General features: G+C 50.4%; 1 protein-coding gene across 3 annotated transcripts in view; it reads right to left on the bottom strand.

The window, feature by feature from the left end:
• urb1 (URB1 ribosome biogenesis homolog) overlaps positions 1-14,970 on the bottom strand; it is a 62,947-nt gene that overhangs the window by 23,352 nt on the left and 24,625 nt on the right. For all 3 annotated transcript variants that reach the window (XM_090219177.1, XM_090219179.1, XM_090219178.1), the window contains exons 19-25: positions 13,451-13,650; positions 13,061-13,279; positions 6,027-6,404; positions 4,558-5,446; positions 3,895-4,105; positions 632-818; positions 267-325 (exon numbers count right to left, since the gene is read on the bottom strand). In XM_090219177.1, the coding sequence (XP_090075303.1) occupies positions 267-325; positions 632-818; positions 3,895-4,105; positions 4,558-5,446; positions 6,027-6,404; positions 13,061-13,279; positions 13,451-13,650 (2,143 nt within the window). The remainder of the gene's footprint in view (positions 1-266; positions 326-631; positions 819-3,894; positions 4,106-4,557; positions 5,447-6,026; positions 6,405-13,060; positions 13,280-13,450; positions 13,651-14,970) is intronic.

Genomic DNA, 14,970 nt, shown 5'->3' with positions numbered 1-14,970 from the left:
CAGACCCAACAGACCCCCCCCCCCCCCCGACAGACCCGACAGACCCCCCCTGACAGACCCCCCCCCCCCCCGACAGACGACCCTGACAGACCCCCCCCCCAACGACAGACCCGACAGACCCCCCCTGACAGACCCCCCCCCCCCCCCCGACAGACGACCCTGACAGACCCCCCCCCAACGACAGACCCCCCCCCTCGACAGACCCCCCCCTGACAGACATGATATACATGTATATTCAACAGAAGAGTCTGAATAAAGGAGCTTACTTCAGTCCAGCCTTGACAAAGCTGTTCCATTCTGCTGCTGTGATGTCTTCTGGAAAAGTCTGAGGGGGGGGGAAAAAATATATAAAAAAGTTTGTTTCTGAGTTACCAATGTAAGTCCCGCGTGGCTCAGTTGGTAGAGCATGGCACTTGTAACGCGAAAGGTTGTGGGTTTGATTCCCACAAGGGGACCAGTACGAAAAACACATGTACTCACTACTGTAAGTCGCTCTGGATAAGACATATCATATAAGTTGACATATCAACTGAAAACATCTCATGACCTCTGGTCAACAGTAGCGCATTTATATAAGAAATAGAGAGTCATTTGTGATGCGGACAACAGGTGATATAGACTGTGGACCCACCAGCAGTTCAGTCAGTCTATTCAGTATGCTGTCCTCCTGTGCGAGTGGTGCCGTGTTCTGGTCTCTGTTGTGACCGTAGGAAGAGCTCAGCCACCGGAGGGCAGCAGAGAGCACCGAAGTCCTCCACAACTCTAGCTCCTCGGGACAGACAGACAGCAAAGCACTGATGGGGTCCACCAGCTGCCATCTGAAGGGAGGGACAGAGAGAGAAATACACCTTGTTGATACTGTAACAGACCCCCCCTGACAGACCCGACAGACCCCCCCTGACAGACGTGGTAGATGTGTGTTTAACTGAAACAGGCTGATTTCCTAATAAATGGCACCGGAGGGGATGACCCCCGTTGTCTATAACTTATTTTATACATAAATGTTGCCGCTACCGTGTCTCTTAAGACCAAAAAGAGCTTCTCACCTCAAACGAAGATGACATTTTCAACCTCTCCCTGACCGAGTCTGTAATAAATACATGACAGACCATCACAGAGTCCCTGAGCCCAAGGAAGCCAAGGTGACCTGCCTAAATGACTACCGCCATGTCGGTAGCCATGAAGAGCTTTGAAAGGCTGGTCATGGCTCACATCAACACCATAATCCCGGAAACCGAAGACCCACTTCAATTTACATACCGCCCCAACAGATCCACAGACGACGCAATCTCAAACTGCCCTTTCCCACCTGGACAAAAGGAACACCTATGTGAGAATGCTGTTCATTGACTACAGCTCAGCGTTCAACACCATAGTGTCCTCAAAGCTCATCACTAAGCTAAGGACCCTGGGACTAAACCACTCTCTCTGCAACTGGATCCTGGACTTCATGACGAGTCGCCCCCAGGTGGTGAGGGTAGGCAACAACACATCTGCCACGCTGATCCGAGGGATGGTGCCCCTCAGGGGTGGGTGCTCAGTCCCCTCCTGTACTCCCTGTTCACCCATGGCTGCGTGGCCAAACACGACTCCGAAACCATCATTAAGTTTGCTGACGACACTACCTGATCACCGACAACGACAAGACAGCCTATAGGGAGGAGGTCTGATCCCCGCTTGGTAAGGAAACTGCTCGGCCTCCGACTGCAAGGCACTACAGAGGGTAGAGTGAACGGTCCAGTACATCACTGGGGCCAAGCTTCCTGCCATCCAGGACCTCTATACCAGGCTGTGTCAGAGGAAGGCCCCAAAAAATGTCAATAAATTGTCAAAGACTCCAGTCATAAACTGTTCTCTCTGCTACCGCACGGCAAGCGGTACCGGAGCACCAAGTCTAGGACCAAAAGGCTCCTTAACAGCTTCTACCCCCCAAGCCATCAGACTGCTGAACAGCTTCTACCCCCAAGCCAGACTGCTGAACAGCTTCTACCCCCAAGCCATCAGACTGCTGAACAGCTTCTAACCCCAAGCCAGACTGCTGAACAGCTTCTACCCCCAAGCCATCAGACTGCTGAACAGCTTCTAACCCCAAGCCAGACTGCTGAACAGCTTCTAACCCCAAGCCAGACTGCTGAACAGCTTCTAACCCCAAGCCAGACTGCTGAACAGCTTCTAACCCCAAGCCAGAAGACTGCTGAACAATTAATTAAATGTCCACCCGGACTATTTACATTGACCGCCCCCTTCGTTTTTTACACTGCTGCTACTCACTGTTTATTATCTATGTATAGTCACTTCACCCCTACCTACATTAACATATTACCTCAATTACCTGGACTAACCTGTACCCCCTGCATATAGTCTCATTACTAACCTGTACCCCTGTATATAGTCTCATTACTAACCTGTACCCCTGTATATAGTCTCATTACTAACCTGTACCCCTGTATATAGTCTCATTACTAACCTGTACCCCCTGTATATAGTCTCATTACTAACCTGTACCCCCTGTATATAGTCTCATTACTAACATGTACCCCTGTTTTTAGTCTCATTACTAACATGTACCCCTGTATATAGTCTCATTACTAACCTGTACCCCTGTATATAGTCTCATTACTAACCTGTACCCCTGTATATAGTCTCATTACTAACCTGTACCCCTGTATATAGTCTCATTACTAACCTGTACCCCTGTTTATAGTCTCATTACTAACCTGTACCCCTGTATATAGTCTCATTACTAACCTGTACCCCTGTTTTTAGTCTCATTACTAACATGTACCCCCTGCACATTGACTCTGTACCGGTACCCCCTGTATATAGCCTCCACATTGACTCTGTACCGTAATACCCTGTATATAGCCTCCACATTGACTCTGTACCGTAATACCCTGTATATAGCCTCCACATTGACTCTGTACCGTAACACCCTGTATATAGCCTCCACATTGACTCTGTACCGGTACCCCCTGTATATAGCCTCCACATTGACTCTGTACCGTAATACCCTGTATATAGCCTCCACATTGACTCTGTACCGTAATACCCTGTATATAGCCTCCACATTGACTCTGTACCGTAATACCCTGTATATAGCCTCCACATTGACTCTGTACCGTAACACCCTGTATATAGGCTCCACATTGACTCTGTACCGTAATACCCTGTATATAGCCTCCACATTGACTCTGTACCGGTACCCCCTGTATATAGCCTCCACATTGACTCTGTACCGTAATACCCTGTATATAGCCTTCACGTTGACTCTGTACCGGTACCCCCTGTATATAGCCTCCACATTGACTCTGTACCGTAATACCCTGTATATAGCCTCCACATTGACTCTGTACCGTAATACCCTGTATATAGCCTCCACATTGACTCTGTACCGTAATACCCTGTATATAGCCTCCACATTGACTCTGTACCGTAATACCCTGTATATAGCCTCCACATTGACTCTGTACCGTAATACCCTGTATATAGCCTCCACATTGACACTGTACCGTAATACCCTGTATATAGCCTCCACATTGACTCTGTACCGTAATACCCTGTATATAGCCTCCACATTGACTCTGTACCGGTACCCCCTGTATATAGCCTCCACATTGACTCTGTACCGTAATACCCTGTATATAGCCTCCACATTGACACTGTACCGTAATACTCTGTATATAGCCTCCTCATTGACTCTGTACCGTAATACCCTGTATATAGCCTCCACATTGTCATTTTATTGTTTCTCTTACATTTTTTACTTTGGTTAATTAGTAAATTTTTTTGTATTGTTGGTTAAGGTCTTGTAAGTAAACATTTCAAAGTAAGGTCTACTACACCTGTAGAATTCGGCTGTGTTTTATTGAGGTAATACCTGTACAGACATATTACCTCTCAAAGCCGTCTAGTTTCTGCAGGGCAGCAGGCAGGGAGGCGATGAGCTCTCTGATGTCCTTGACCTTAGCTGTCAGTCTAACCAGACTAGACAGAGCCTCCACAACCTCCACAGCCCCCAGGGCCTCCCCTGTCTCCTGCCCCAGCACAGAGAGGCTCAGCCTGGGGAACAGGGCCTTCTTCAGGGCCTTCAGCACCGCTGTCTGAACTGTGGGACAACATGAGCATGTCAAACAACATGGTGACTGTGATAGTTAAGAACCAAAACATGCACTTTCACTTCTTAAGTCAAGCATTAAATGTAAATGAGAGACTAACTAAGTGGAAGTTAGGATTCAGACCCACCTGACAGACCCCCACTGACAGACCCGACTGACCCCCCCCTGACAGACTCCCCCTGACAGACCCCCCCGACAGACCCCCCCTGACAGACCCGACAGACCCCCCCTCCTGACAGACCCCCCCTGACAGACCCGACAGACCCCCCCCTGAAAGACCCCCCTGACAGACCCGACAAACCCCCCCCGAAAGACCCCCCGCTGACAGACACCGACAGACCCCCCCCTGACAGACACACCCCCCCCCCCCCGACAGCTGCCAGTCTAACATAAATACGGTAACAATGAGTTTGACACAGCAGACGAGACCACAACCACCTACCTTCTTTAGGCCTGGCGGGGTCCTTTCTGGCTGCAGTCCGCAGGTAACTGTTGACCAGCGGTAGAAATGTCTCCGTCTGGTCTGCCAGTTTCTCCAGGTGCTGCGGCTTCAGGCACCACACCTCGAAGCAGAGCCTGTGAGCAGAGCAGTTCTGCAGCAGAGCTACCCCGAGGGCCTGGGTGGTTGCAGTGAGAGGCCCCCGGAGACACTGGAGCAGGATGTCAGTATGGAGGAGTTTAGCGTTGCCTGGCTGGGTCCTCAGGGCCTGCAGGAGGAAGGTCTCCAGAGACGGGCTGGAGCAGGAGAGGAGCAGGGTGGCCAGGCCTTGGAGGTGAGCCTGGGAGAGGAGGAGGACAGGGGAGCCTGATGAAGAGGCGTCGGAGGAGGAGGTGGTCTCAGTGAGGACCTGTAGAGCTGTGCGTCCGTAGACACTGAGCTCCGCTGCTCTGGAGCTCTTCTCTCTGTCCTCCTCTCCCTCCCCGTCACCCTCCCCCAGGGTGATGAGGGTCTCCTTGGGGAGGAGGAGAAGGGAAGAGACCAGCTCCTGGAGGAGAGGGGGTTCCATGTAGGCATGCAAGGCCATGAAGGCTCTCACAGGCCGGGACTCCTTGTCGGTCTCCCTCCTCTCCCCAGTCTCCCCCAGCTCTCTGAGCAGAGCCCTTGATACAGCCTCTAGGTAGGGGGAGAGGAGATGGAGGGAGTTCAGGGGTCGAAGGACGGAGGCAGAGGACTGTAATAGACCCAGGATGCAGTCAGACAGTTGAGCACACAGCAGCTTCAGCCTGACGGGGTTGAGGGAGGTAGGAGGGACAGAGGACAACTCCAGAGACAGGAACCACTGCTCGATACACGGGTGCTTCAGGATGGAACTCAGCACTGACAACACCACCTACACACGCACACACACACACACACACACAGGTCAGGGAAAAGGATACAGTATATCACATCACCAGAACAAAAAGTCAACGGGAAATATCCCAAATCCACCAGGGATAAGTTATTGAGCTACAGTAAACAAAGAAGAACAAGGCTACAACTCTATTTGTCACGAAGACTCCCTGACGAAGGACACGGAGTCTTGGTCCTCCTTTCTTTTTGGTATGGTACGAAGACTCCCTGACGAAGGACACGGAGTCTTGGTCCTCCTTTCTTTTTGGTATGGTACGAAGACTCCCTGACGAAGGACACGGAGTCTTGGTCCTCCTTTCTTTTTGGTATGGTACGAAGACTCCCTGACGAAGGCCACGGAGTCTTGGTCCTCCTTTCTTTTTGATATGGTACGAAGACTCCCTGACGAAGGCCACCGAGTCTTGGTCCTCCTTTCTTTTTGGTATGGTACGAAGACTCCCTGACGAAGGCCACGGAGTCTTGGTCCTCCTTTCTTTTTGGTATGGTACGAAGAGTTGGGATTCTGACTACTATATATCTGGTATACTACCTCGGGTAAAAGGGCTACTGGTACCTACCAGGCTGTGGTCGTCCTCTGTTTCAGAAGACGGGTTGACCTCCAGGAAGAGCTCTGATCCATTCAGGAGGTCCACAGCTTTGGGTTCTGCTGCCTTGGCTGGATCTACTACAGTGGCTGTGTCCTGGTCCATAGCTATTGGCTCCGTCTCCGCCGCCACCTTGGGATCCACAGTCATGGTTTCTGCTGTCTCCGCTGCCTTCTGAGTAGCGACCATGGGCTCAGTCTCTCCTTCGACCATGGGCTCAGTCTCTCCTTCGACAATGGGTTCTGCCTCGGTTTCCTCAGTTGGTTCCTGTGGGCTCTGAAGCCTCAACACCAGCCCCTGGAGAACTCCCATTAGGACATTGAGCTCCAGCAGCCCTGTGTCTATAGACAACTGTGGAGAGAAAGGAGACAACGTGTTAGGAGAGGTGGAGAGACAGGAGACAACGTGTTAGGAGAGGTGGAGAGACAGGAGACAACGTGTTAGGAGAGGTGGAGAGACAGGAGACAACGTGTTAGGAGAGGTGGAGAGACAGGAGACAACGTGTTAGGAGAGGTGGAGAGACAGGAGACAACGTGTTAGGAGAGGTGGAGAGACAGGAGACAACGTGTTAGGAGAGGTGGAGAGACAGGAGACAACGTGTTAGGAGAGGTGGAGAGACAGGAGACAACGTGTTAGGAGAGGTGGAGAGAGAGGAGACAACGTGTTAGGAGAGGTGGAGAGAGAGGAGACAACGTGTTAGGAGAGGTGGAGAGACAGGAGACAACGTGTTAGGAGAGGTGGAGAGACAGGAGACAACGTGTTAGTAGAGGTGGAGACAGGAGACAACGTGTTAGTAGAGGTGGAGAGACAGAAGACAACGTGTTAGGAGAGGTGGAGAGACAGGAGACAACGTGTTAGGAGAGGTGGAGAGACAGGAGACAACGTGTTAGGAGAGGTGGAGAGACAGGAGACAACGTGTTAGGAGAGGTGGAGAGACAGGAGACAACGTGTTAGGAGAGGTGGAGAGACAGGAGACAACGTGTTAGGAGAGGTGGAGAGACAGGAGACAACGTGTTAGGAGAGGTGGAGAGACAGGAGACAACGTGTTAGGAGAGGTGGAGAGACAGGAGACAACGTGTTAGGAGAGGTGGAGAGACAGGAGACAACGTGTTAGGAGAGAGAGGAGACAACGTGTTAGGAGAGGTGGAGAGACAGGAGACAACGTGTTAGGAGAGGTGGAGAGACAGGAGACAACGTGTTAGGAGAGGTGGAGAGACAGGAGACAACGTGTTAGGAGAGGTGGAGAGACAGGAGACAACGTGTTAGGAGAGGTGGAGAGACAGGAGACAACGTGTTAGGAGAGGTGGAGAGACAGGAGACAACGTGTTAGGAGAGGTGGAGAGACAGGAGACAACGTGTTAGGAGAGGTGGAGAGAGAGGAGACAACGTGTTAGGAGAGGTGGAGAGACAGGAGACAACGTGTTAGTAGAGGTGGAGAGACAGGAGACAACGTGTTAGGAGAGGTGGAGAGACAGGAGACAACGTGTTAGGAGAGGTGGAGAGACAGGAGACAACGTGTTAGGAGAGGTGGAGAGAGAGGAGACAACGTGTTAGGAGAGGTGGAGAGAGAGGAGACGTGTTAGGAGAGGTGGAGAGACAGGAGACAACGTGTTAGGAGAGGTGGAGAGACAGGAGACAACGTGTTAGTAGAGGTGGAGAGACAGGAGACAACGTGTTAGTAGAGGTGGAGAGACAGGAGACAACGTGTTAGGAGAGGTGGAGAGACAGGAGACAACGTGTTAGGAGAGGTGGAGAGACAGGAGACAACGTGTTAGGAGAGGTGGAGAGACAGGAGACAACGTGTTAGGAGAGGTGGAGAGACAGGAGACAACGTGTTAGGAGAGGTGGAAGGACAGGAGACAAAGTGTTAGGAGAGGTGGAGAGACAGGAGACAACGTGTTAGGAGAGGTGGAGAGACAGGAGACAACGTGTTAGGAGAGAGAGGAGACAACGTGTTAGGAGAGGTGGAGAGACAGGAGACAACGTGTTAGGAGAGGTGGAGAGACAGGAGACAACGTGTTAGGAGAGGTGGAGAGACAGGAGACAACGTGTTAGGAGAGAGAGGAGACAACGTGTTAGGAGAGGTGGAGAGAGAGGAGACACTGTGTTAGGAGAGAGAGGAGACAACGTGTTAGGAGAGGTGGAGAGACAGGAGACAACGTGTTAGGAGAGGTGGAGAGACAGGAGACAACGTGTTAGGAGAGGTGGAGAGACAGGAGACAACGTGTTAGGAGAGGTGGAGAGACAGGAGACAACGTGTTAGGAGAGGTGGAGAGAGAGGAGACACTGTGTTAGGAGAGAGAGGAGACAACGTGTTAGTAGAGGTGGAGAGACAGGAGACAACGTGTTAGGAGAGGTGGAGAGACAGGAGACAACGTGTTAGGAGAGGTGGAGAGACAGGAGACAACGTGTTAGGAGAGGTGGAGAGACAGGAGACAACGTGTTAGGAGAGGTGGAGAGACAGGAGACAACGTGTTAGGAGAGGTGGAGAGACAGGAGACAACGTGTTAGTAGAGGTGGAGAGACAGGAGACAACGTGTTAGGAGAGGTGGAGAGACAGGAGACAACGTGTTAGGAGAGGTGGAGAGACAGGAGACAACGTGTTAGGAGAGGTGGAGAGACAGGAGACAACGTGTTAGGAGAGAGAGGAGACAACGTGTTAGGAGAGGTGGAGAGACAGGAGACAACGTGTTAGGAGAGGTGGAGAGACAGGAGACAACGTGTTAGGAGAGGTGGAGAGACAGGAGACAACGTGTTAGGAGAGGTGGAGAGACAGGAGACAACGTGTTAGGAGAGGTGGAGAGACAGGAGACAACGTGTTAGGAGAGGTGGAGAGACAGGAGACAACGTGTTAGGAGAGGTGGAGAGACAGGAGACAACGTGTTAGGAGAGGTGGAGAGACAGGAGACAACGTGTTAGGAGAGGTGGAGAGACAGGAGACAACGTGTTAGTAGAGGTGGAGAGACAGGAGACAACGTGTTAGGAGAGGTGGAGAGACAGGAGACAATGTGTTAGTAGAGGTGGAGAGACAGGAGACAACGTGTTAGTAGAGGTGGAGAGAGAGGAGACAACGTGTTAGGAGAGGTGGAGAGACAGGAGACAACGTGTTAGGAGAGGTGGAGAGACAGGAGACAACGTGTTAGGAGAGGTGGAGAGAGAGGAGACAACGTGTTAGGAGAGGTGGAGAGAGAGGAGACGTGTTAGGAGAGGTGGAGAGACAGGAGACAACGTGTTAGGAGAGGTGGAGAGACAGGAGACAACGTGTTAGTAGAGGTGGAGAGACAGGAGACAACGTGTTAGTAGAGGTGGAGAGACAGGAGACAACGTGTTAGGAGAGGTGGAGAGACAGGAGACAACGTGTTAGGAGAGGTGGAGAGACAGGAGACAACGTGTTAGGAGAGGTGGAGAGACAGGAGACAACGTGTTAGGAGAGGTGGAGAGACAGGAGACAACGTGTTAGGAGAGGTGGAGAGACAGGAGACAACGTGTTAGGAGAGGTGGAAGGACAGGAGACAACGTGTTAGGAGAGGTGGAGAGACAGGAGACAACGTGTTAGGAGAGGTGGAGAGACAGGAGACAACGTGTTAGGAGAGAGAGGAGACAACGTGTTAGGAGAGGTGGAGAGACAGGAGACAACGTGTTAGGAGAGGTGGTGAGACAGGAGACAACGTGTTAGGAGAGGTGGAGAGACAGGAGACAACGTGTTAGGAGAGGTGGAGAGACAGGAGACAACGTGTTAGGAGAGGTGGAGAGACAGGAGACAACGTGTTAGGAGAGGTGGAGAGAGAGGAGACACTGTGTTAGGAGAGAGAGGAGACAACGTGTTAGGAGAGGTGGAGAGACAGGAGACAACGTGTTAGGAGAGGTGGAGAGACAGGAGACAACGTGTTAGGAGAGGTGGAGAGACAGGAGACAACGTGTTAGGAGAGGTGGAGAGACAGGAGACAACGTGTTAGGAGAGGTGGAGAGAGAGGAGACACTGTGTTAGGAGAGAGAGGAGACAACGTGTTAGTAGAGGTGGAGAGACAGGAGACAACGTGTTAGGAGAGGTGGAGAGACAGGAGACAACGTGTTAGGAGAGGTGGAGAGACAGGAGACAACGTGTTAGGAGAGGTGGAGAGACAGGAGACAACGTGTTAGGAGAGGTGGAGAGACAGGAGACAACGTGTTAGGAGAGAGAGGAGACAACGTGTTAGGAGAGGTGGAGAGACAGGAGACAACGTGTTAGGAGAGAGAGGAGACAACGTGTTAGGAGAGGTGGAGAGACAGGAGACAACGTGTTAGGAGAGGTGGAGAGACAGGAGACAACGTGTTAGGAGAGGTGGAGAGACAGGAGACAACGTGTTAGGAGAGGTGGAGAGAGAGGAGACAACGTGTTAGGAGAGGTGGAGAGAGAGGAGACAACGTGTTAGGAGAGGTGGAGAGACAGGAGACAACGTGTTAGTAGAGGTGGAGAGACAGGAGACAACGTGTTAGGAGAGGTGGAGAGACAGGAGACAACGTGTTAGGAGAGGTGGAGAGACAGGAGACAACGTGTTAGGAGAGGTGGAGAGAGAGGAGACAACGTGTTAGGAGAGGTGGAGAGAGAGGAGACGTGTTAGGAGAGGTGGAGAGACAGGAGACAACGTGTTAGGAGAGGTGGAGAGACAGGAGACAACGTGTTAGTAGAGGTGGAGAGACAGGAGACAACGTGTTAGTAGAGGTGGAGAGACAGGAGACAACGTGTTAGGAGAGGTGGAGAGACAGGAGACAACGTGTTAGGAGAGGTGGAGAGACAGGAGACAACGTGTTAGGAGAGGTGGAGAGACAGGAGACAACGTGTTAGGAGAGGTGGAGAGACAGGAGACAACGTGTTAGGAGAGGTGGAGAGACAGGAGACAACGTGTTAGGAGAGGTGGAAGGACAGGAGACAACGTGTTAGGAGAGGTGGAGAGACAGGAGACAACGTGTTAGGAGAGGTGGAGAGACAGGAGACAACGTGTTAGGAGAGGTGGAGAGACAGGAGACAACGTGTTAGGAGAGGTGGAGAGACAGGAGACAACGTGTTAGGAGAGGTGGAGAGACAGGAGACAACGTGTTAGGAGAGGTGGAGAGACAGGAGACAACGTGTTAGGAGAGAGAGGAGACAACGTGTTAGGAGAGGTGGAGAGACAGGAGACAACGTGTTAGGAGAGGTGGAGAGACAGGAGACAACGTGTTAGGAGAGGTGGAGAGACAGGAGACAACGTGTTAGGAGAGGTGGAGAGAGAGGAGACACTGTGTTAGGAGAGAGAGGAGACAACGTGTTAGTAGAGGTGGAGAGACAGGAGACAACGTGTTAGGAGAGGTGGAGAGACAGGAGACAACGTGTTAGGAGAGGTGGAGAGACAGGAGACAACGTGTTAGGAGAGGTGGAGAGACAGGAGACAACGTGTTAGGAGAGGTGGAGAGACAGGAGACAACGTGTTAGGAGAGGTGGAGAGACAGGAGACAACGTGTTAGGAGAGGTGGAGAGACAGGAGACAACGTGTTAGGAGAGGTGGAGAGAGAGGAGACAACGTGTTAGGAGAGGTGGAGAGACAGGAGACAACGTGTTAGTAGAGGTGGAGAGACAGGAGACAACGTGTTAGGAGAGGTGGAGAGACAGGAGACAACGTGTTAGGAGAGGTGGAGAGACAGGAGACAACGTGTTAGGAGAGGTGGAGAGAGAGGAGACAACGTGTTAGGAGAGGTGGAGAGAGAGGAGACGTGTTAGGAGAGGTGGAGAGACAGGAGACAACGTGTTAGGAGAGGTGGAGAGACAGGAGACAACGTGTTAGTAGAGGTGGAGAGACAGGAGACAACGTGTTAGTAGAGGTGGAGAGACAGGAGACAACGTGTTAGGAGAGGTGGAGAGACAGGAGACAACGTGTTAGGAGAGGTGGAGAGACAGGAGACAACGTGTTAGGAGAGGTGGAGAGACAGGAGACAACGTGTTAGGAGAGGTGGAGAGACAGGAGACAACGTGTTAGGAGAGGTGGAGAGACAGGAGACAACGTGTTAGGAGAGAGAGGAGACAACGTGTTAGGAGAGGTGGAGAGACAGGAGACAACGTGTTAGGAGAGGTGGAGAGACAGGAGACAACGTGTTAGGAGAGGTGGAGAGACAGGAGACAACGTGTTAGGAGAGGTGGAGAGACAGGAGACAACGTGTTAGGAGAGGTGGAGAGACAGGAGACAACGTGTTAGGAGAGGTGGAGAGACAGGAGACAACGTGTTAGGAGAGGTGGAGAGACAGGAGACAACGTGTTAGTAGAGGTGGAGAGACAGGAGACAACGTGTTAGGAGAGGTGGAGAGACAGGAGACAGGAGACAACGTGTTAGTAGAGGTGGAGAGACAGGAGACAACGTGTTAGGAGAGGTGGAGAGACAGGAGACGTGTTAGGAGAGGTGGAGAGACAGGAGACAACGTGTTAGGAGAGGTGGAGAGAGAGGAGACACTGTGTTAGGAGAGAGAGGAGACAACGTGTTAGTAGAGGTGGAGAGACAGGAGACAACGTGTTAGGAGAGGTGGAGAGACAGGAGACAACGTGTTAGTAGAGGTGGAGAGACAGGAGACAACGTGTTAGGAGAGGTGGAGAGACAGGAGACAACGTGTTAGTAGAGGTGGAGAGACAGGAGACAACGTGTTAGGAGAGGTGGAGAGACAGGAGACAACGTGTTAGGAGAGGTGGAGAGAGAGGAGACAACGTGTTAGGAGAGGTGGAGAGAGAGGAGACAACGTGTTAGGAGAGGTGGAGAGACAGGAGACAACGTGTTAGGAGAGGTGGAGAGACAGGAGACAACGTGTTAGGAGAGGTGGAGAGACAGGAGACAACGTGTTAGGAGAGGTGGAGAGACAGGAGACAACGTGTTAGGAGAGGTGGAGAGACAGGAGACAACGTGTTAGGAGAGGTGGAGAGACAGGAGACAACGTGTTATGAGCTAGTCATGGTAGATGCGGCTCGATAAAGCAGCGCTCATACAGGTTAGGTGAGTGTTTCTCCGTACCATGCTGAAGTTGTCCACAGTGGTTCTGATGTACAGCAGGATCTGCTTGGCTGCAACAGGATACTCGGCCATCTCCATAGTGACCAGACTCTTCTCCAGTCTCCGCCGGAAGGAGTCTTCTAGCAGGGCAGAGGCCCCCTGGGTGTAGGCCGTCTTCAGTAGACCAGTGAAGGTCACAGGACTAGGAGAGACATGGAAAGGGCTTTCACAGGATTGGAACTGTCGGACAGAGGAGAGACGATCGAACAGGAGGTTGGTTGTGGACACATAATAATATAATAATAATATAAGAATAACAACACTTTACCAATAACCTTATTATGAACACTTATGAACATGATAATAACAGTTATATCTGTATGACCGTGATGAGAGGGGAGGTGTTCTGACCAGAGGTTCCCGGGCCTGTTGCGGCAGCCATGTTGTGTAGTAGTGATGTAGGTGAATGATGGAGTGATGGGGGGGCCCAGGGTCTTCAGAGGAGTTCAGCTCTTTGTCGTACTGTAGAAGAGCCAGGCTGAGGGGCAGAGGGTCTCTCTGACAGTGGAGCACGTCACACAGGACTGTTGCCATGTAGTCGTATATTACACCTTAAATACACAACACAACATTATACACCCTCCCTAGAGTCAAATACACAACATTTCATTATACACCCTCCCTAGAGTCAAATACACAACATTATACACCCTCCCTAGAGTCAAATACACAACATTACATTATACACCCTCCCTAGAGTCAAATACACAACATTATACACCCTCCCTAGAGTCAAATACACAACATTACATTATACACCCTCCCTAGAGTCAAATACACAACATTATACACCTCCCTAGGGTCAAATACACAACGTTATACACCCTCCCTAGAGTCAAATACACAACATTACATTATACACCCTCCCTAGAGTCAAATACACAACATTTCATTATACACCCTCCCTAGAGTCAAATACACAACATTATACACCCTCCCTAGAGTCAAATACACAACATTACATTATACACCCTCCCTAGAGTCAAATACACAACATTATACACCTCCCTAGGGTCAAATACACAACGTTATACACCCTCCCTAGAGTCAAATACACAACATTACATTATACACCCTCCCTAGAGTCAAATACACAACATTACATTATACACCCTCCCTAGAGTCAAATACACAATATTACATTATACACCCTCCCTAGAGTCAAATACACAACATTACATTATACACCTCCCTAGAGTCAAATACACAACATTACATTATACACCCTCCCTAGAGTCAAATACACAACATTACATTATACACCTCCCTAGAGTCAAATACACAACATTATACACCCTCCCTAGAGTCAAATACACAACATTACATTATACACCTCCCTAGAGTCAAATACACAACATTACATTATACACCATCCCTAGAGTCAAATACACAACATTATACACCATCCCTAGAGTCAAATACACAACATTATACACCATCCCTAGAGTCAAATACACAACATTATACACCCTCCCTAGAGTCAAATACACAACATTATACACCCTCCCTAGAGTCAAATACACAACATTATATTATACACCCTCCCTAGAGTCAAATACACAACATTATACACCCTCCCTAGAGTCAAATACACAACATTATACACCCTCCCTAGAGTCAAATACACAACATTATATTATACACCCTCCCTAGAGTCAAATACACAACATTACATTATACACCATCCCTAGAGTCAAATACACAACATTATACACCATCCCTAGAGTCAAATACACAACATTATACACCATCCCTAGAGTCAAATACACAACATTATACACCATCCCTAGAGTCAAATACACAACATTATACACCCTCCCTAGAGTCAAATACACAACATTATATTATACACCCTCCCTAGAGTCAAATAC

The sequence above is a fragment of the Oncorhynchus mykiss genome, chromosome 24 (genome assembly GCF_057628025.1).
Source record: "Oncorhynchus mykiss isolate SJ-2025 chromosome 24, ASM5762802v1, whole genome shotgun sequence".
Lineage (NCBI taxonomy): Eukaryota > Metazoa > Chordata > Actinopteri > Salmoniformes > Salmonidae > Oncorhynchus > Oncorhynchus mykiss.
This window is presented reverse-complemented; position numbering and strand designations above follow the sequence as displayed.